The sequence below is a fragment of the Mus pahari genome, chromosome 3, assembly GCF_900095145.1.
Source record: "Mus pahari chromosome 3, PAHARI_EIJ_v1.1, whole genome shotgun sequence".
Taxonomy (NCBI): domain Eukaryota; kingdom Metazoa; phylum Chordata; class Mammalia; order Rodentia; family Muridae; genus Mus; species Mus pahari.
The window spans coordinates 126,124,621-126,146,350 of NC_034592.1; the positions used below are offsets into that span (position 1 = coordinate 126,124,621).

Here is a 21,730-nt window from a genome sequence, read left to right on the forward strand (position 1 = left end):
CATATCTAGTGACTTCTTTTGTGATTGGGTTACCTCACTAAGGATGATATCCTCCAGATACATCCATTTGCCCAAGAATTTCATAAATTCATTGCTTTTAATAGCTGAGTAGTACTCCATTGTGTAAATGTACCACATTTTCCGTATCCAGGGGAAGCTTAACTGGCCTTAAGCCTACTTCTTTCCTGATTTGTAGTGGTTGTGTTTCCGGTTTGATGTTTGCTTGTTTGCTTGTTTGTTTCATTTGGATTTTTATTTGTTTTTGTTTTTCTGGTAATCCCTTCTACTCATCGCCTTCTGATCATCTGATTTTTCCCAATTTGACGTCTAGTTGTTTGGTTCTGGAGATGTCCTAAAAATTCCAACTGTCTCATTTCCCCATGCCTCTGAATAACATTGTGGGAATATGTCTCATATATTTTCTTCCATGTTGTGTTATTTTTCTCTGCTTGTTTATGTTGACAACTCCACACTTACAGCCAATCTCCAGAAAGGCTGGAAAGTTGTAACTATGTTCAAAATAAGATTTGTGTTTTAAGCATAATAGGTTTAATATGTAAGTATTAGATATACTCAACATGTATAAAATGTTTTACATTTTATAGGAAATTCCCTATACAGGGTGCCAACACATAAGAAATGAAATGTATAGTTAAATCTACTGACAAAGCATAAGGGGATCAAGAAAATCAAAAGAAGTATAGCAAAGCCACAGAGAAGTAGCAATACACTGGCCCCATAATCCTTATAGGCTTAAGGAAATAGGATAGTGGTTAGTGATTTCTAAAGAACCTTAGACAAAACTCTTACAATTAGTGAAGGAACATGTGCTGAGCCACTGAGGGGCAAATTAGGGACTATAAAATCATGAGCCAACATTCCTGCCCCAGTCTCATATTTTCAAATAATTCCTCCTATTGTCAGAATTCAATTGGAAGCCATAGAGAAAGGAAACCAATCAATATGTTCTATAATAGTGAATCTCCATGCACAGCACAAAATGGAGGGAAAACCCAGAAATACCTGTACATGTATAGCATCGTTGAAGTCCACATTAATACATGTCAAAAGATCATTAATAGAATGACTTTAATTGTACTATAGAACTCAGTTTTTCCAGTATTCACCAGCTGGTGCTCCTAGCAAATAGTTGATTCTCCAGTCTCCTGCTCACACATTGTACCCTCTTTCAAGCATCCAAGACAATCACTTTCTGTGGGATCCCTCATTCCACACCACTCAAACAGTAAGTCAAATAATATAAGTCCCCATTGTTTAATGCTTTGGCAAGAAAGAAATGCCTTCAGACCAATATATTCAGCCCCATATGTGAACAGGTCACTTCACATTCTACTAAAACCTCTCCTTCAATCCACTCTATGATTTAGCTTTTGAGATTCTCCTTGATTGAGGTTGAGCATAATCCTTAAAGTCTGGGAACAGCCACAGTGCTGTGGGCTTTTGACAAATCACCTCAGCTAAAAGGCACAAGCTCATTTTCCTTATTCATTCATCTGTTCTTGCTGAGGAAAGTTGCCAGGTCTTCCTTGTACATGTCTCCCTGGAAAATGAGAGGAGAAATAATAAGGGCACCTTGAAGAGACGATGTAATTATACATAAATTACTGTGGGCAGTGGTGAAAACTGGGATGATTTTGCCATCTCATGTGGAACTTGGGACAGGAGTCCTTCCTCCTTTCTTTGTCAGTAAAAGAAACATGAAGATGCATTCTAACGATTATTTTTATCACCAATTAATCCTGGTGTTTACACACTGTCCTAGCACAAATGACTAATAGCTTCCCCTAATGAAAATCAAACCTGGATCTGGGTATGGCTAATACTCATCAGCAGAGCAAACCTCCCATCATAAACAGTCAACAGGCATAAACTGGTGGCATGCTGCCAACTAAGAACTACAATGGCTATTGAGCCCATAGGAAGCGAATGATCCTTCTTCACACCCACAAAAAATGATCCTTCTTCACACCCACTATATTACATGCTGCTCCCTCTAGTCATCGGGTAGAGGATTTGGAGGACCCCACTGTTTCTACAGCCTGAGCTTGATTTTAGTTAACATCTTTCAATATAGTTCTGTACCATAAATTATCTCTTACCCCAAAGCTTTACCTATATCTGATGGACAGATGTTTTCATGACATCCATGGTTTCTGTTAGCCTAATATCTTTGATCCTCCTCAAGAGAAAAGTCCCTTATTTTCTTTGGCATAAGCAAACATTCTCATTTCTTGTGGTTTAGTGTAGGATGGGGTCAGAAATCTACTCAAACAAACAAACGAACAGAGGTACCATATGCAGGCCTATCCAGATAATAGATCCTAATCCTTGGATCCTGTAGTTAGGGAAGAGTTGGTTACATGGTATAGAACACTGAATGAGCTGCTCATTCAAATTGTGTAAATGTTATTGGATGAAAGAAACTATTTCTTCTAAAATAATACCAAAAGATTAAGGGAAAAGACTCTAAAAGTAAAAATGCAAATTTCTCTTGATCCAGCTATCACTGAACCTGTCAGTGTTGTTCTGCACCACTCCTTTTGCACCAAACTGCAATATGAGGACAAACCTAGGCTACAAAGTACAGGGTAATTTGTTACACAGTCTGTGGTAGCATAGCTGAACCCTACATTTTGCATAAGCATACTTCTATGATCCATGCACCATCACATTGTTCCTGTAGTTGGTATTATTTTTATAATGTAGGAGATAATTACAGGAAAAAGTATTAGTCTAAACATGATCTTAGTCACAATCTAATCAAGTAGTCTTCATTAACACAGAGTGAGGTGACTTACTTCTAGCTAACAATTAAAATAATTCAATGCTAAGGTCCAAGGAGCCCTCACTTCTAACCTCAAGTTCTTCCTTCTCTTCATCTTTCTTCTTAACATATCTAGGATGTAGGCAGATTTATAGTGCCCGATTATCTCACTATGCTCATGCCTGCTGATTTTCTCTCCTGGAATTCCTCTGTGAGTGGCTTTTCAGCAAAGTGCTAGACATTTGCAAACATTTTTACCACCCAAGAAGGAACTAACTACCAACCTGACTATTTTGTATTACTAGTTATGGACAACATGCCTTTCTTTGAAAATTTGTATTCTGGAAGTCTGTGTTTAACACATTTATATCTTTTTTCCATAATTTACAGAATATGCCTTCTGTATATGTTGCTTTCATATGCTGGGTTAAACATACTATAGAAATATCTTTATGGAAAAATGAAGAGAGAGGTTATAGGTTGTTCAAACAAGAAATCCCCAACTCAGGTAACTTTAAGAGCCAGGTGAAGAGTGTAAACTGCCCAAAAAGGGGCCTAAGCATTGGTGATGCAATTGGGCAGCACAGACCCAATTTCATGGAGTGGGCGGGATCAAGAGCCACTATAACTGCAACTATAGCCAAATCTTTGCTGACACCACAAGAAGCTCCAACCCTGAATCTTTCAAGAGTTTGTGACTATTTTGGTTATCATTGTGATCCACAGAAAACCTCTCCAGGAGAAAACCACTAGCACAGATTTGTGTGTGGTGGGGTGTACTGTTAGAAATTCAGTACATTCTATGGCATACCACTTGGAGCATGCCTTATTTTGTCCAATCTTAGAAAATAAACAGGTTCAGGCCTGACAAGCAGTTAGATGAGAGAAATTAAGTACACTGCGTAGGCTCTATACTAACTGAATTTTAGTACAAATGTTTGGTTTCCTTGCAGTGAACCTAAGACCTGCAACCTTGCAGCCTAAAAACTCCAGCCCTGAACAGGATTGTAAAGGAGAAGATAAACCTACAAAGTTATTATAGATTGTGCCATATGGTTAATTCTAAAACTATCTGTTTGTAAAGACGTGCTTTTGGTTCATTCTCTTCTGTATTCTATGAGGGTGAAAAAGATACTGCATGATGATGTTTCCCAAAATAATCATGTCATGTTTTTTCAAGTCATGACAGGATAGAATGTTTCAAAGGAATAAAAATGGTTTATCTGAGCATACCACCATAAGGTTGAAATGCCTTCTAACATAATAAATAACATTAAATGTCAATTATATGCTGAGACTGATCATACAAATTGATTCTAGACAGTGAGCATTTAAAACATTCAAGTCAAAGTCAAAGGTATCCTAAAATGTTATTTGAGAGTTGGTCTTAAAGAAAACTGTTTGAACTTTTATTTTTATCTAAATTTAAAAAAAAAAAATTTCCCAGTTTAAATGTTCTAAGGAACCATTTTGTTCTCTGTGAATTATTTGTCTGTTATAGGTAGTTTGAGCCTCATAGCAAAGGCCCCCTATTAAAGGTGATTTCCATAATCCTTCAAAAATTGGATTGTGGAAGAGTCCCTGCATTTCTTTAAAGATCAAGAGAAAGAAAAGGGAATGAACACAGGTGGAGAATTCATGAATAGCTAATCACTTCTACAGACAATAAGCAACATTCCAATGAGCCCTAAGAAATAACTAATTAATTTTCAAAGTGAGCAAACATTATTCTGTAGTCCTCTAGACCTGAGAAAGAATCTAAAGACAGTGAATAGCAACATGTTTCTAATTTTCCAAAGAAGATTAAAAGAAATCTTGGTCCTCATTGTTTAGCTCCTTCAAAAACTATCAAAATAATAGAAGCTAAACTAAAAGAAACAAATTTTTCAACACTTTGGAAAATAAAAAAGCAAGTATCATTTGTTTATGAAGAGTTGATTAGTCTGAATAAATCTGAGGACTTGTTGATGAAGTTGCAAAGTAAACATCACCTGACACTCTCTGGACTGACTGCTTTCCAGACAGTAAGATGCTTGGTGAATTGCCATGCGTTCGCCCCACCGTATTAATTTAAGATGACTTAGAAAACAAATGCCATCTGAAGATTCTCAGCTTAAGGAAAAATAAACTTAGATCATTTAAGGAAAAACACATTAAATTGGTAAAAAGATATAGGAATTTGAGAGAAGAGCAACCACATGCCAATAATGTGTAGGTATGAGTGTAACCTGAGCATGTGAGTTAAATGTATCAAGTGCCTGAATCTTATACCACAGCAAGTGCAAAAGGATCCATGCCACACCATGGGAAAATGTGGTGCAAGTATTAACTGGGAGAGGGACAATGGGTGATCAGAATGTGGCAGAAACATAGAGAGGAGATAACTGTTTGAGGAAATCTTTAGAATGGGTAGGTATAGCAAAACAGGAAGGACAGAGATGATGGAAAGAATCTACCAGCAAGACACATTAGTACAGTATGTTAAGAGAAAGGCCATGCTACCAAGTGAGGTGGCATTGCTGCATTTGAAATGTCAAATGAATACCACAAAAATGGCAACACATTTTGGTTTGATAAGATTGTGTATTTATTTATTTTTTTTGAAATCGCTAATTTTGTAGCCCAGATTAGCCTTCAAACTCACAACTCTCCTGCCTCCAATCCCAACTGCTGAGATTAAAGACATACACCTTCTGTCTAGATTCAGTCAGGACTCTATTTAAATTATGACTTTAAGTCATACATGCCTAGTTCCCTCCTGGCTTCACTACAATCTATGTAAGAAAAATCAACAGCAAAATTAGATACCTTCTTCAGTAGTTCAAACCATATGCACAGATCCAGAAGTCCCTCCTAGGGATGACTTTGGTTTGCCCTGTTCCCCATCTCTGGCATAGGAGATTTTCCTTGACTTGATAGTGTGGGGATCTGAAGCCTTCTTCCTAGAGAAATCTGAATACACCTGGATGGGAAAAATCCCAATCTTGTCCTAGGTAGTTTTTATTCTTGTAACTGCAAGTGTGCGTGTGTGTGTGTGTGTGTGTGTGTGTGTGTGTGTGTGTGTGTGTTTATAAAATGGAAATATTCTGATCATTGTAAAATATCTTCAACAAGAGATTTGGGGTTGGTGGCACATATTAGCCCCCAACCTATGTTGTTGCTGCAGCTATAACAGAACATAAAATAAAAGACTCAAATATCTTAATGGTTTTCATATCTGATACTGACTATTAACCCTTGCCAGGTATTTTCTCAAGTCCACCAGCTTAGGTACAGTAAGAAGGGTTGGAGGAGGTTTGTGAGCAGTGATCTCTTAGCCATAGCAATGCTGTCATCATCCCTGGAACTGGAGATGCTTTATACCACACTTTGGGCTTTAGCATCTATGAAAAGCACACTTCCGGATCTAAGGATGCCTAAAGTCGCTGTTTCCACAGGTGGAGCGAGACGGGGTTTACAGAGCTTCAATGGTTTGGCCAAGTGGCATCTGTTGACAGGCACAGCAGAAGTTGCAGTGGTTTCTGGGTCAGTCCTTAGACCCACTAATGCTGCCTCTCTGTCTCCTTCTCTCTCCAGTTGGCTTTCTCTGTCTAAGTCTACTGATATTAGAAAAGAGTTTGGGTAATAATACTTCTCTAGAAGAGCAAATTTGTGCATGCTGAAGGTGTATTTACATTTCAAATACCAATCAAATATTTTAGTGTATTTCCTCCACTGGCTTATGGTACTTAAGTTATTAAAAATTTAGCATATGCATCACAAAAGTTCTGTTTTCATTCTTCTGTGCTGACAATATTATGATAAATTATACACTACATGAACCACTCCAGACTTCAGGGCATTGGAATGCTGGCTCAGCAGCTAAGAGCACTTACTGCTCTTGCAGAGGACCCGGTTCCCATTCCTAGCACCCACATCATAGCTCACAACTGTAACTCCAGTTCTAGAGGGTCTAATGCCTTCTCCCTGACCTCAGAAGGCAGCAGGCATACACATGGTTTACATACATACTCGCAGGCAAGAAACTCAAATACATATTTTTTTTTAACAAAAGACAGCAAACTTCAATCAGTTATCAGGTTTTATTCAGACTGTATCTGGTTTTATAGCTTTAATTATTTAAAATATAGACTTGCATCTTAGTTCACTTTCCTGTTGCTGTAACAAACTATCTCAAACTGTATGAATAATGAAAAGATTCCTCCCAGCTTGGAATATTAAGAAGTCCAAATGCATGACATTGGTATCTGGCCAAGCCTTCTTGCTTCACCCTGTCATGACAGAGGGCATCCCTTGAGAAGATAATAAAAGCTACTCAGGACAAATTTGCTTGTATGGTAGAGTCACTTCAACTCTCACGAAATAACTCATTAATCTACAACTGAAGTAACCCACTCATGAGGGTAGAATCCTCATTATCCAGCCACCTCAACAGCCCCACCACCTCCCACCACTGCCACCGAAGGAATCATATTTCAATGGGATTTCCAGGTGAGATTAACCATGGTAGTAGATTGAGCACACACTGGCATTTCATCCTTGGAGTTTATTTAGGAAATGAAGCATTGCTCAGTGGTTCCAGAGAAATTAATACATAATCTAAACAGATGGTAATTTCAGAGAGATTTAGCTACATTAGCACTGCTATTTCCCAGCACCTATAATCTTCCAAATTGACTTATTTGATGCTCTTCAGATCTGTTTTCTAAAGGCTTGGATTTGTATCTCTGTGGCTGCTTTTGAAATGTACTCTCCAGTGGTGAATTACCTAATGTAATGCTCACACTTGGTGCTATTTTTCTCAAATGACAATACAGGACAGGAGGAACCATGTGGTTATTGTTCCACACTAAACCAGTACTTTGCTCAAAATGTGGATGAACTGTAAGGAAGACAAAAGTAGAGGAAGAGTTGAAGGCCTCTGGGTAAGGAATCCTTGTGCTATAGCCAGATCTGGGTGATGTGGTACAACATAGTGATAATAAGAAAGCATTCCTGGCAGAAATGAGCTAACGTGTACAGCTCCAAGCCAAGGCTTCCAGGCTGATCTGTTAGTTCATTAATAATTTTCTAAAACCCTTGCTTCCACTCTAGAATCCTGGCTACCATACCTCCCCATTGCCTTTCCTGGTTGTCTTAAAGGAATTCAAACAAAATTGAAGATGTGGTATGTTGAAGACTACAGCTTGATAGAACCCATCCGCAGGGCTTGCTTATACTTCTCTAGCAATGCTGGGGAGCAGATACATGGGTGAAGACGGTGTGCCTTGTACAGTAAGCATGCTCGTGTCCACCATTCCTGTGTCTCCGGTCTACACTGTGATTTTGTGCTAAGGGGGAGAGTGGGGTGGGTGTGGTTGGGTGTGGTATCAACGTTGCAAACTCAAGTAAATCTCTCTCTCTCTCTCTCTCTCTCTCTCTCTCTCTCTCTCTCTCTCTCTCTCCTTCCTCTCTTTCCCATGAAAAAGCATCTTCTTAACTATCCAATTTATAGCAGGATTTTTTAAACTTTGGTACTAAATGGTAAAAAACGATGTAAATATACTCCATAACAGCTAAACCTTACTTAGATCAATGGTTCTCGGTTCCTTACAGCAGACCAGATCTACTTCCTCACACTAGAGCAAGAGGGGGAAGTCAGACCTCAGCAGTTAACTGGACCTGGACAACAGCTGTCCCCCTGCCTACTCAGCCTAAATTATCATGCAGGCAGACTCTTAGCAGGCATCCTGACCTAGCACCTGGGATGGGTGACTATACCTCCTTAAACTCATGACATTCTTGGTCCTGATGCAGCCCCCAAACCCAGAGTCTGAGAATCTGTCTCCCAGCATAAGCATCACATCTCCCTTGGCAGTCTTGGGATGCAGGTGCAGCGCTGACTCTAGAGGAGTCTCTCCTAATAGCCATCGCGGGGGGGGGGGGTGGGGGGGGTTGGGGGGAGGGAGGAGGGAGGAGGGCAGTCCGGACTCCCGCTGGACTGCCAGATGTTTAGTTTCTGGCCTCTTTGGAGCACCGGGAAAAGAACAGAGAAAAGGCTCCTTCCTGCCCCCATGAGTCACCTATGGAAAGATGCTCTTCCCAGCCTGGGATTTGCCCAAAGTGGAGGGGGCGGGAAGGATCAAATTTGCTTTGTTATTGGGAGGATGGGAGAGGTGTGGAGAGGGAAAGAGAAGAGAAAGAAGTGAGTGGAGGGAAGACAGGGGAAGGGAAGAGAGAAAAGAGGAGAGTTGTTTTGTAGCTCAGACTAGCAAAGAAGAGCAACAGGGAGCGGCCGGGGCCCCGCTCCCCTCGGGGCCTCTGAAGCGGCATGCACCGTAATTCCCTTCCCGGAGCTGTGCAGATTTCCACAAACAATGACATCACCGGGCGCCAGCGGCGGGTGGCAGCGGGGGGATTTTCCTGGGCGCGCAGCGGTCGGGCGGAGCAAAGCCGCTCCGAGCTGGCGGGGGCGCGGGCTCGCGGCGCCCCCGGGGACCCGGGCAGCCAGCTGGGCAGGGGAGGGCGGGGGCGGGCGGGGGCGGGCTCGGGGCGGCCCGGGGCGGGGCCCGCCGATCCTCTGGCCTCCATTGGCCGCTGGCGGGCGCGCGTCACCCGGGCTGGCACTCGCCTCCAGCCCTCTGGAATTGGAGCCGAGGAGGAGCTGAAAATGCAGATTTAGCATCAAGCACAGACACACACTAGCTCTTTCTCTCGGGTACACACAGCTCCGCACATTCGCACCCTTGCCAGCCAGCCGGGCTGCGCGACTCCACGGCTTCCCTGGCAGCCAGCTGCTGGTGGACAGTGCACAGATTCGCTGTTTGCCAAGCTTCTCTTCTGCCTCTTTTGCTATACAAAGATTTTTTTTAAAAAAGAGAAAAACAGAAACAAAAACTACATACCTATTTTTTATTTGCATCTTCCCTCTTCGTCCCCTGCTCCACCACCCTGCGCGCCTCGCAGCCCCACTTTTCACTCCCAAAGAAGGATGGAGGGCGGTTGTGGATCCCAGTGGAAGGCGGCCGGGCTCCTCTTCTGTGTCATGGTTTTTGCGTCTGCCGAGAGACCCGTCTTCACGAATCATTTTCTTGTGGAGTTGCATAAAGACGGAGAGGAAGAGGCTCGCCAAGTTGCAGCAGAACACGGCTTTGGAGTCCGAAAGGTAAGATTTTTTTTTCCCATACATTTCACATGTTGTTTCCAGAGGAGGGACAGCCTTGCGCAATCTCGTTGCAGATTTGCAAGTTTTCTGTCTTTTTTATGCTATGCAGCTATTCTGCCATCGGTTCTCAAACACGACATTGCCTCCGGTGATCTTTCGTGGGTTATGTAATTAAAATGTCCTTCATCTGTATTAGAAAGGTCAGAGAAATAATTTGTTGGTGTTTGATTTGGTGGGGGCAAAATAAGACCGCACCTTGCAAAGGATGCTGTGCGCCCCGGCTGCTGTCCGAGGTACCAAGTTCTCCAGGCTGCCTAGGGACAGAGGGATAGAGTCCAGAGCAGCTGGGCTTGACGTCGACTGCTTTGCCAGGGAAGTCTCCCAGCCCCCCACGCCCCGGAGAAAGAATAGTTTCCCACCGACATGGCTCAAAGATCGAGCGTTGCAGTTCAGTTTTCCGACCCACGCCTAAGGACTTCCCTCCCAGCGACTTCAGTCCCTGCTTTTTTCCCCAGCGGACAAGAGCTTTCTGACTTGGAAACAAGGACGGAGTTCTCTGTCCAAAACCAGTGCTGAACTTGTGCGCTTTGGCCCCTGCCCACGACCTCCCACTCCAGAAGTGCACTCCTGTTTGGAGAGTTCCTAATTTGCTTCTGTAGGACACCACGCTGCCAAGAGAGATGGATTCTGAGGGGGATTCCCCCCGGAAAAGTCGAGGTGTCCTCTCCTGATGTGTGGGCAGCCAGCGCGGTTTTCCCCAGAGAGCACGGGGATCCCCATTCCAAGAAGTTGTCCAAGTTGAACTGTTTGGATCAGGTTTCGAGCTTTGGATGCCTCTGGCAACCTCTGGAGAAGTTAGGGTACTCGTCCTGGAGGGGGGACAGAGGAGAAGAATGCATTTGGTGGGGAGCATGCCTGACCTGCTCTTCCTGCGAAATATCTGTATCCCAGATCTGGAGTGTCCTTAGGGGACCTGGCACCGCTAGGGGAGAGTGAGGATGCAAGGAGAAGCCAGACTGAGGGGAACAGAAGGTCAAAGGATGCAGCTTGGTACCCGTGGGCTGTCCCCTCCTTCCTGATCCCACAAGAGGCTTGAGAGAGCATTGGGTTCCCTCCCTGGAAGGGCAACACAGACTGGTCTCCCCAGTTAGAACTTCCTATGCCTCCTATGCCTCTTGCCGGGTTCCCAGCCACTAGGACGGCTCCTTCAGGAGCGCAGGGCTCTCCCGCCTACACTCACCAGCGGAGCTGCGCGTATTCAACCTCAGCTGTGTTTGGCAGCGAGTTTCACAGAGGTCCTGGAAGAAGCGCGGGTCTGCGGGTGGCGCGCGGGCGGGTCTCACACACCTAGAACTAGTTGCTCCCGAGAAGAGAAGTGTGGGTGGAGCAGGGGAGACCAGGTTCCTGTTGATAGAACAGTCTGCTGGCCTCCTGGCCCACGGAGACTGCTTTCAAAGGACATTCAACCCTGAAACAAGCTAATACCCCACCTAACCTCGCTCCCTCCCCAGCATCCTAGCGCCACTGGGGATGAGTGATTATAGTTAGCTGATATCTGACAGTGAGAACTTTCGTGTGTCAGAGATCTTGCATACTTTCTCTTTTGAAAAAAAAAAGATTTATCTCATCATGTGTGTGTGTGTGTGTGAGGGTGTGTGTGTGTGTGTGTGTGTGTGTGTGTGTAGGTTGGAGCTGGGATTACAGAAGGTTGTGAACTGCTCCCTGTGAGCACCTGTATGCACCCTTAACTCTCCAGCCTGCTTATATACATTCGTATTTAATATCAACAGCTGCAAGAATGCTTCTGTTATTAGAAAACCCTTGCTAGGTGTTGACAGGGCTTTGAGGCTGGGCTACCCTACGAAGGGATCTTTAATTCTTCAATACCCATGTAACCCTACCTGTGGGTACATTCTGTGTCAGCCCTTTCTGACAGGGAAGGAAAACCCCGTCTGCTGCAGTGGTTTTCCATCTCCTTTTTCTTTCCCCCTGGAAAACACATTCTTGGGATCTGATGCTAAAAACCTAATGAAAGGTAGGTGTAGCTGAGCCTGATAATGGCTAACCTCATCAATTTTCCAGTATGTTTTTTTTTTCCTCATGGGAATGGATAACTCAGTGAGTGCTTAACAGTTGTGATGGTGAGCCTGAAGCCAGGAAGTATAGAGGTGATCTTATGGATGGATTATCAGCAATTTGGGTAGACTTTGAACAGAAGGACACATATACTTTGGGGTTGACTATTTCTCCCCATTCCATTCTTCCTTGGAGAGGATGTCACTGATATTGTATTGCAATATCAAGTTACAATTTTCAGCTATGAAGAACCGGCTTTCGATTCGGTGTCTCCTTTTTCCTCTCCTTGTCCTCTCAGATAGTACCTCGTAACCAAATCCTAGAGTCTTGCCCTGATACATATTCAAAGGCTAACCCGTGTATGACAAGGTACTTGTGCCTGAAGAAGCTTTGTGGTGCAGTGCCCAGAGAGCATTGAGCCCTCCAATGAGCCCTCTTTGCCTTCTTTGAAGGATCACATGCTGTTGATCCTTAATGACCCGGACCTAAATCTTGCCTGATGCTACAGCCATAAAGAACTTCTCTTCTCCCAACTGCCCACAAGGCAGGAATGGCTACTGCCCTCTGTCCTACCCTCAGTCACTCATGGGAAGTATTCAGAGCCAACACCCTCTGTATTCCTGGCTTCTTTGCCTTATCCAGCCAACTGCTGTGCTTGACAGCCCTTAATGTATTGTCATGACTCTGCTTCCCAGGCACTGTCCTCACTTGGTCTCCTTGCACAGCTCTATATTCGTCTCAACTTTTTATCCTGAATTTTGCATTTTAAACCCTAAGAAATCCTTCTCTGTGGTTGCTCCAAGCCTTAGCAGATCTCTTCATCTCCTCCTGTTCAATGTCAGGTATGAAAGGTTCTCAGCAGTAGTTACACACGCACAGGAAGGGGCAGTTATGCAGATGAGGGGAGCCTTCTGTGACAGGGCATCTCATCCTAACCCCACAAAATAAGTAGAATTGTCAGCATCAATCCTCACATGAAATTCAAAGCTCTAAGATATTAAGTAACTGCCTTATATTGGCAAAGGTAATAACTCAAATATAAATCCAAATTCACTTGACTTGTAGCTGTCTCCAGGAAGCCATCCCTGACTGCCAAGAACTTTGCCTCGGAGGTACCATTTTGAAAATGTGGGGAAAAAAAAAAAAAGGGTTTCTTACCTTTCCTTTCTTTTTTTTACCTGTGCTATAATTACCATTTGTTTGCTGTTGAAATAAGAACATGTGTCATTGACTACCATGCACATCTATATTCGTCTTCAGAAGATCAGAACTAAAAGATTCTGCTTTTTCCTAACCCTGACGCCACATGTTGTGCTGGGCATGAAATGCTGGGAAAGGTTTTGTTCGTGATTTAATGACTTCATCACTAGAAGACCAGTAAAAGCAAATATTTATGTTTTCTCCAGGAAAGAAAGTAAGATACCTGTCTAGTTTATCTTCTCTGTTTTATTTTGACCTGGTCCTCACCCAAAACCATGTCCATCTGAGATGCTATATACAAAGAACTCAGTGGCGACAGAGCTGACTTCAATAGCACCTCCCACTCCTCAGGACATTATTTTTGACTCTTCTGAAATGGAAATAAAAATGACTTATCAAAATAATGACTCCTATATCACAGTTTCAGCCAATTGTGTGTGAGAATGTTGAGCAAAAGAGTAAAGTTCCTTTAAGAGTTAACATTTTAAACTCTGTTAGACAGTTTTGTTTTATTATGTTTGGATTTTTATGGGTGGAGAGCTAACACTGGGGTGCTTTCACAGATAATATTGCATGACCCTTTTTATATGTGTAAGGATATTTCAATTCTAATGGTGATCTACTAGTAATAGTACTAGCAGGCAATAAAAATAAATTTTGGATCATAGTACCTTGTGGATATATAATTTAACATATGAAAGAACATAGCTTACTATTTTCACAAAGTGAGTACACTGTATCATGAGCACTGAAGTCAAGAAACAATTATTATCAGAATTCCCAAGGCCCCCTACTGCTTCCTGGGTACTTCTGAGTTTGGGCAAATATAAATATCACTTTGGGGTATACCAAAGTCCAGCTGGCACTCCATATTCAGGTGGCTTCATATCTGCAGACTCAACCAGGGGTGGCTGAAAAACCCAAGGTGCATCTGTACTGAACAGATATTTCTTAGTTTGTTATTTCCCCAAACAATTTGTTTACTCTTTGCACAGCATTTGCACTGCATTGGGTGCTATAAGTAGAGATTATTTATAGTACTTACAAAAGTACGTGTGCTGACTATATACAATTTTATATATAAGAGATCAAGTGTTTGGAATTTAGGTACCAGGGATGCTGGCACAAGCTCATGGTAGATACTAATAGGCAGCAGTGCATGTATTTGGGTAGACATGAATGTGCCTTCTGTAAGAAGTTACTAAGCTGGAGTCCATGATTTATGCATATGCTTGTGTTTAGGAAGTAGCATTAGATTTCTATTGCTATGTGTCCAGGGTGAGTTTTTAGTGCCAACTTGACACAAGTAAGAGTCACCTGGAAAGAGTAAGTTTCCAATGATGAAACTTCCAAGATCAGATTGTCCTATGGGAATTGTCTTAATGTTTGCTTGATATGGGAAGGCCCAGCCCACAATGAAAGGTTCCACCTCCAAGGCATTACTAAGTTGTATAAGAAAGGCTGCTGAGCATGAGCACAGGAGACAATAAGCAGTGTTTCTCCATGAGTTTTACTCCAGCTCCTGCTCAATCTCCTTCCTTCATGTCCCTGAATGATGGATGGGCTGTGACCTGGAATTTTAGGCAAAATTAACCATTGCCTTTATTTGGTGGTGATGTTTATCACAGTGACAGAAAGCAATCAAGAGCACTGTGTAATAAATCCCTATAATGTGCATCCTGTAGAACTGCATTGAGTCTGGTAGGTTTCAGTAGAGTCCTTTGCGAAAGCCCTCAAAAGATAAAGTTAAAGCTTCAGCTAGCTCTGCTCTCACTTAGAAGTATGATCAATGAATAAATTGCTTCCAGGTACACCCAAATTTTCAGAACCCTTTTCTTTCCTGTGGATGTAGACCTAGAATCTGTTTCCTCATTGGCTGCTGTTTGGAGCAAGGCTATGATCCTAGAGGCCAAGTCATTGATTAACTCACAGCAGCCTCCTTCCACAGGCCTTCACATACCGTAGCCATTCCAACATCATCTCTTTGGAAAGGCTCTGCCCCTTTGATCACTCTGATTAGCTCAGGCACACCATGGTAATTTCTCTTCTGATTTTTTTTTTCTGAAAACCAACTGATTTAGTAGCTTACATATTTGACTACTATCTCCAAAATTTTGTAATCCAGTCACAGAAGTCAAATCCAACTATTTATAGTCCCACCCCATACTGCCTTACTTAAGGGAGGAGATTATAAAGGATATCAGCAGTAGAAAACAGAAGTCTTGAACTACATTTAGAACTTTGCCTACAACAGACAAGCAGCCATGAAGTCTCTCAAAGCATTTATGACAATTTATATTCCAACCAGTAGTGCCTGGGGGCTCCAGTTACTTCACTCCCTCACCAGCCTTTGAGATCTCACACCTCAACTGTTGAAAGGTGTGGTCATACCACCATTCAATTTCCACTGCAGCTTTACCTGATGAACAGCTAAAGTGAAGTATCTCATAACATGTTGTGTTTTGGATACTATTTTATTCAACATTTATTTCTAACTGCTCAGAGGGCTAAGAATGAGAGACTAAGTGCTCAGCCCTAAATGAGACATCTATTGTAACCCAACCATCACCAAGGCTCAAGGAACATCTTGGAAGGAGGTAGGGAGAATGTAAGAGACAAATGATGGGAAGAAGCACTGTAAAATGCTGTCACAATCCTGAGCTCATAACAGTTGAGATTACTTGTATGAGACCTATATGAGATCAAGCCAGCCCAAGTTTCATGACAGACCTGGCAGATAATCTCCAGGCCTCTATTCCTTAACAAAGGAGCTATTGTCAGTTGATTGGCAGTTGCTGGGGTTGGGAGAATCATTCCTTTTTGAAGATATAACCTTTGGTACATTTCTTATTCACCAATGGATGGCCCCACACATATGTACATAAACACAGCATTAACTGGATTAAATGGCTTATTACAAACAAACAAAAAAATTCATAGGGGACTTGTTGTGGGGACATTCAGAGAGTTGGAAGAGGAGAAATGGAAGGTGTATATCATCATATTTCATTGTATACATGTATAATATTTGCAAAAATTAAAAATATTAAGAGGCAGGCAGATTTCTGAATTTGAGGCCAGCCTAATCTACAGAGTGAGTTCCAGGACAGCCAGGCTACACAGAGAAACCCTGTCTCAAAAAAGCCAAAAAAAAAAACCAAACAAACAAACATTATTTAAAATATTATTGTTGCAAAAACTAATGTACTGTGTGTGGGATGTGAGTGCATAGAATTACACATCTTTTATTGGTAGTTACAATAACCAGACAGTCGCATAGTAGTACCCTTTCATAGAAGAAAGCAGTCATGTATTGAACTTTTGCAAGACTTGCAATAGATTAGGAAAGGAATATGACACAGCACAATAAAAATCCATCTGTGGACTAGCAACAGGCCATGAAATGTCCGAGATCCAAGCTATCCATGAAGTTGGTCTGTCATAGACCATGGTAACTGTTGCAGCTGTCTATTCTGGCTTCCTTAGAAATTCTGACTGGCTAGCCACCTTAAAGAGAAGAATTATTCCTATGAGGTAGCTAACCCAGGCTACTGGAGACCCAGTTTACAGAAAGATACCTATAGGACCAGCTAAAACCTTATCAAACTCACTTCTTCCTTTCTTTGAGCTTCAGTAAATGTACTTTCAGTGTGTGCTATAGACAACTGCCAGCATGTAACATTTCTAACCCATCTTGTGTAAACAAAAATAAGATATCCTGATTTCATGCCTGCTGCATTAAAAAAAAAAAAAGTCCCTACCAAATGATTCTTCATGCTCTTTTTCTACTGGTGCTGAACGATGTTGAGAAGAGCAACTTTGAAAGCCACACCGTGACAGTAACATAGTCGCAAAACGGAAGGATTTCTGATTGCTGACCCAGAAGGTTTTCCATGAGTGAGAAATGAAATGCTATGGTGGAGTACTGAGATTTGGGGGGCTTATCTTTAGAGCAGTCATCACTGTCCAGGCACATATCAGTGTTTCCAGGCTAATATGCTATCGATAAATATCCCCCTTCTATATTTCTAGACTCAGCCTTTCACCTTACAACTAAACCAAGCCAAATCACAACAAAAAATAATCTCAAAGCCTTTCAGAGCTTATGTCCTATTTCCTTATCTCATATCGTCAATAAACTTTCTAAATTTTTTTTAATTTGTTTTCTCTAGAAAGAACATAAAACTCTTTCAAAGCTCTGTGCTCCTACTGCAGCTAATAAAGTTACTCATAATAGATGCGTAATGGGTTCTTCTTCAGTGACGAAACTCTAGGACCACAAGGTGATAATTTGACCATAAACACAAAAAGAATGTACTGGAAGAAGTGTGGTTTCAAAAACTACCGCTATAGGCTAGCTTTTCTCTGAAAGAAAGAGTTCAGCCAGGAAGTAAAAGCAATTGACAACCATCAAGTGAGCCATTGGCACACTTCTGTTTCCCTACAATTCCCAACTTAGGGATTAACTGGAATGAAATGGAAGACATCTTTGCACAGGAAAAAAAAATAAAGTCTGTGATTAAAGTATTATTGAACACAGAAGGGGAAGGAGTGGTGCTTCTTAGCTGAATGAAACTGGAAATCTAGATCTATTTTAGGGGCTCTTAAAGCTGTGGATAATGCCGTACAACATGGTGATGACTGAGTTGACGGATGAGTTTGCCTTAATTCTACTTTCAGCCACAGGGTCTCAAAAAAGCCAGGTTTTACCCCAAAAGAGGGGGATAGGGTAAGCTTTTCCTCCTGTTTCTTCTCACATGGACACTCAGATCCATTATTTACGATCTAAATAGCTGTGACAGAAAAAAAAAAAAAAGGCATTGTAGTTGACTTTCTTTGTTGAAGTGTGCTGTTTGTAAATCCCCTTTAGTGGTTTACAGAAAGATACCTGGATCACAAATGGATAAGGAGTCAAGAAAGCACAACTGAGTTAATGCTGCTAGCCTACATATATGAGCAAGTGAAACTAATATAAAAAAAAAAAAATAATGGCATGGATTTGACAGACTGTTCCTGAGATTTTAATCCCAAAGCCAATTTGACCACAACATTTTAAGGAATGTGATGTGGTGAAATCGGCTGATGAACATAGCCACATGAAACAAGCCCTCACACTGTGTTTGAAATAGTGGCACAAAGTCTGACATGGATGGAAACAAAACTGAGGGCTTCACGTGGTATTGATGGTAGATGAACAAGGAGAGAGAGAGAAGGGCAAGATCCAGGTCACTCCTCATTTACAGCTCTAACATTGACGTGAAATTCCACACGTATCCATTTAGTTTCCCAATTTCATTATCCTCTAAAGTGCCAAGTAAAACAAGCACCATGAGAAGCACGGAAGTATTGTTGTTACTCAGAGATGGCCACCAGCAACATTTCAATGCAGATATCTTCACATGAATATGTAGGAGAAAAGAGATCAGCAAACTACTTACAGATGTGGACTCACATCATACACACTGTCTTTACGTTTCCAACCCTCTGATTTGATCACAACACTCTTTAACAAAAGTGAAGTGTGATTAAAAACTAAAATTATTATGCTTAATAAGTTTGCCATGTAAAAGATATTTTCTAATAAATTTCCCTGAATTTAAGAAACATACTGCATATACAATTTATAAGTTTGTCATTACATGTTGAGGAGAGAGGGAGAATATGTAAATATCTATTTAATTACATGTTTAATTATTTAATTGCATATTTCAAATTATAATGAGTAACAGGCTCAGTGATTTGCAAAATGGGAAAGTTTGAATTCTAGGAGGTCCCCTTACATTACTGCTTATACTGATCAGTTTGTTAGATTGTCATTTCTGTATCATGTCACGTATACATGTTACCGTTCTATACAAAGCCATGGTGCACAGTATTTCTTACATTTATTCTAGCTGAAATTAGTAGTGTGTCTGCAGTACACTACTAATCATTTTGCCAGACTTCAAGCCCAAATTGCTCATTCTCACTAATTTTTTTTAGCTTTATTGAAAAGCAAAAAGGGCAGCCTAAGCATAAAAAAGAAAGCTGTCCTCAGTTTGAGGTGAAAGGTTTAAAGGGGAAAGATGAACAATGACGTTATATTTGTTAAGCAATTGATAACCATCAAGTGAGCCATTGGCACATTTCCATTTCCCTAGAATTCCCAACCTAGGAGTTTACAGTAGTAAAAGGGAGGAAAACTTTACACACACACACACACACACACACACACACACAAATGGTCTGTGGTAAAATTAAAATCAAATATAGCTTCAGAAGAAGGTATGATGATGGTATTGCTATTGTTTGAATATGAGATGTCCCCAACACACTTGTGTTTTGAGCACTTGGTCCCTAGATGGTGGCACTGTTTTGAGAGGCTGTGGAACCCTTAGGACATGGTGCCTAATTAGTGTATGTGAGGCCCTGGGTGGGCCTTAGAGGGTTTTTAACTCATTCTTACTTTGTTCTCGGAGTTCTGATTTACCATGGTATAAAGAGCAGCTGCCTCATGTTCCTACCACTGTAGACGGAGACTCCACTGTTGCCAATGGCCTGAATTTCCCAAGACCATGAACCAAAATGAACCCTTCCTCCCTTAAGCTGCTTCTGTCAAATACTTTGACACAGTGACAAGAAAGATAACCAATATGAACATCGGTTTAGGAGTTGTAATTATTTCAAAGTGTCAGAAGTCAAAGTCAACCTTCGGACCAAGGGAAGAGAGGGTGGGACTGGAAAGGAGTCAAAATTTTGGACACTGCTGTTGTCAATTGGAGAGAGACCTGACATGAGGTGATTTGCAGGCAGTGCTGGGACACAGCAGTTAACTGAGGAGAAAAACTTAGAATAATGCCGTAGTGTCATTTTCTAAGGAAGCATCCATATTGCTGTGATGAAAAAGAATTACCAGAGCTCTCTGGTATTTCACAGTGGACCTCAATGTTTTATCCTATGAAATTGCCTGAAACAAGTTCACTTACACACTTACTGATGCCTGATAGTTTCTCCAGCCTGGGATGGCATATTCTCAGAGTATGTAAAGATGAAGGCATTGATATGAACTATGAGCAGGAGCTTTGAAAAGGAAGGTTAGATAGGAGAAGTCAAAACAAGTGGAGGTACTAAATGCCAACAATTTCTTTTAAGAAGCTGGTGAAGGGAGAGAGGAGGCAGCATGATTTGCTGTCATTAGAATGACTCTTATGAACAATGATTTCTAAATACTTGTCACACCACTGGCAGATTGCTATGCCACCAAAATATTGTGACATTCCTCACTAATTGAGTCTGTATTATTCTAGCTGGTTTATCCAGAGTCGTTTACATTTTCACAAATAATAATGGCAATTATAGAATTACAGCCTGTTGAAGCAGGAAGAGATGTTTTTCAGAAAAATATTGGTTTTACCCTTCATTTTACACGTGATGAAAAGGAGATATTTATGTTGTCTTATTTGTTTGTTTGCTGGTTTATTTTTCAGGGGGCAGTTTCAATTCTTTGTACACCTTTGGATTTTTCATTTTGTTTACTTTATTGTGTTGTTTGTTTTGACTTGTTTTTGAGGTATGAGTTCCCTATATAGTCCAGGCTGCCACTCACTATGTACGCTCAAACTGGCAATAATCCTCTTGCCTTGAACCCCTAAGTACTGAGGTTCTGGCATGAGCTACCAAGCCTGGTGCAAAAGTTGTGTAATTGAGTACTTGTATGGTGGTTTGAATAAGAATGTCCTCCATTGGGCTGGAGAGATGGCTCAGTGCTTAAGAGCACTGAGTGCTCTTCCAGAGGTCCTGAGTTCAAATCCCAGCAACCACATGGTGGCCCACAACCATCTGTAATGGGGATTTGGTACCCTCTTTTGGTGTGTCTGAAGACAGTGACAGTGTACACACATACATGAAATAAATAAATAAATAAATAAATAAATACTTTTTAAAAAATGTCCTCCACAGAGTCATATGTTTGAATATTTAATCCCCAGTGGAACTCTTTGGGAAGGATTAGGAGGTGTGGCCTTATGGAGGAATTGTGTCACTAGGAGGGGTAGACTTTGAAGTTTGAAAAGATTTGAATCCTTGCCAGTGTGCTCACTACCTCCTCCTTGTGGATTCGAACGTTATCTCTCAGCTGTTCTTTGCCACCAAGCCTTTACTCCCGAACCATGGACTCTAATCCCCTGAAACTGTAAGCTCAATTAAAACTTTATTTTCTATGTTACCTTGGTCATAGTGCTTCATCACTGGGATAGAAAATTTACTAAGACAGTGTTCAATGAACACTGGGTCCTATTGCTTATTATCTGTGCTTTGGAATCACTGAGCCAGTGTTTCTGAATTAAGGAGTCATCAAACTAAACCAAGTGATATTCCTGTGAGTGATTGGCCTCAAAAGTTACTAGGCATTTCATTTCATTGAAATGAGCATATCAGTTCACTTCAGACATTCCTGATCTGCATTTCATGATTTTCTCCTGAATTTTTTTTAGTAAATTATAGCTTTCTAAACAAAGTTGTTCATAGATTAAAGGATTCCAGCAGCA

General features: G+C 41.4%; 1 protein-coding gene across 1 annotated transcript in view; it reads left to right on the top strand.

The window, feature by feature from the left end:
- The first annotated feature begins 9,346 nt into the window (after positions 1–9,346).
- Pcsk2 (proprotein convertase subtilisin/kexin type 2) overlaps positions 9,347–21,730 on the top strand; it is a 244,055-nt gene continuing 231,671 nt past the window's right edge. The window contains exon 1 of the mRNA XM_021192543.1: positions 9,347–9,929. Within this exon, the coding sequence (XP_021048202.1) occupies positions 9,756–9,929 (174 nt within the window). The 5' untranslated portion in view covers positions 9,347–9,755. The remainder of the gene's footprint in view (positions 9,930–21,730) is intronic.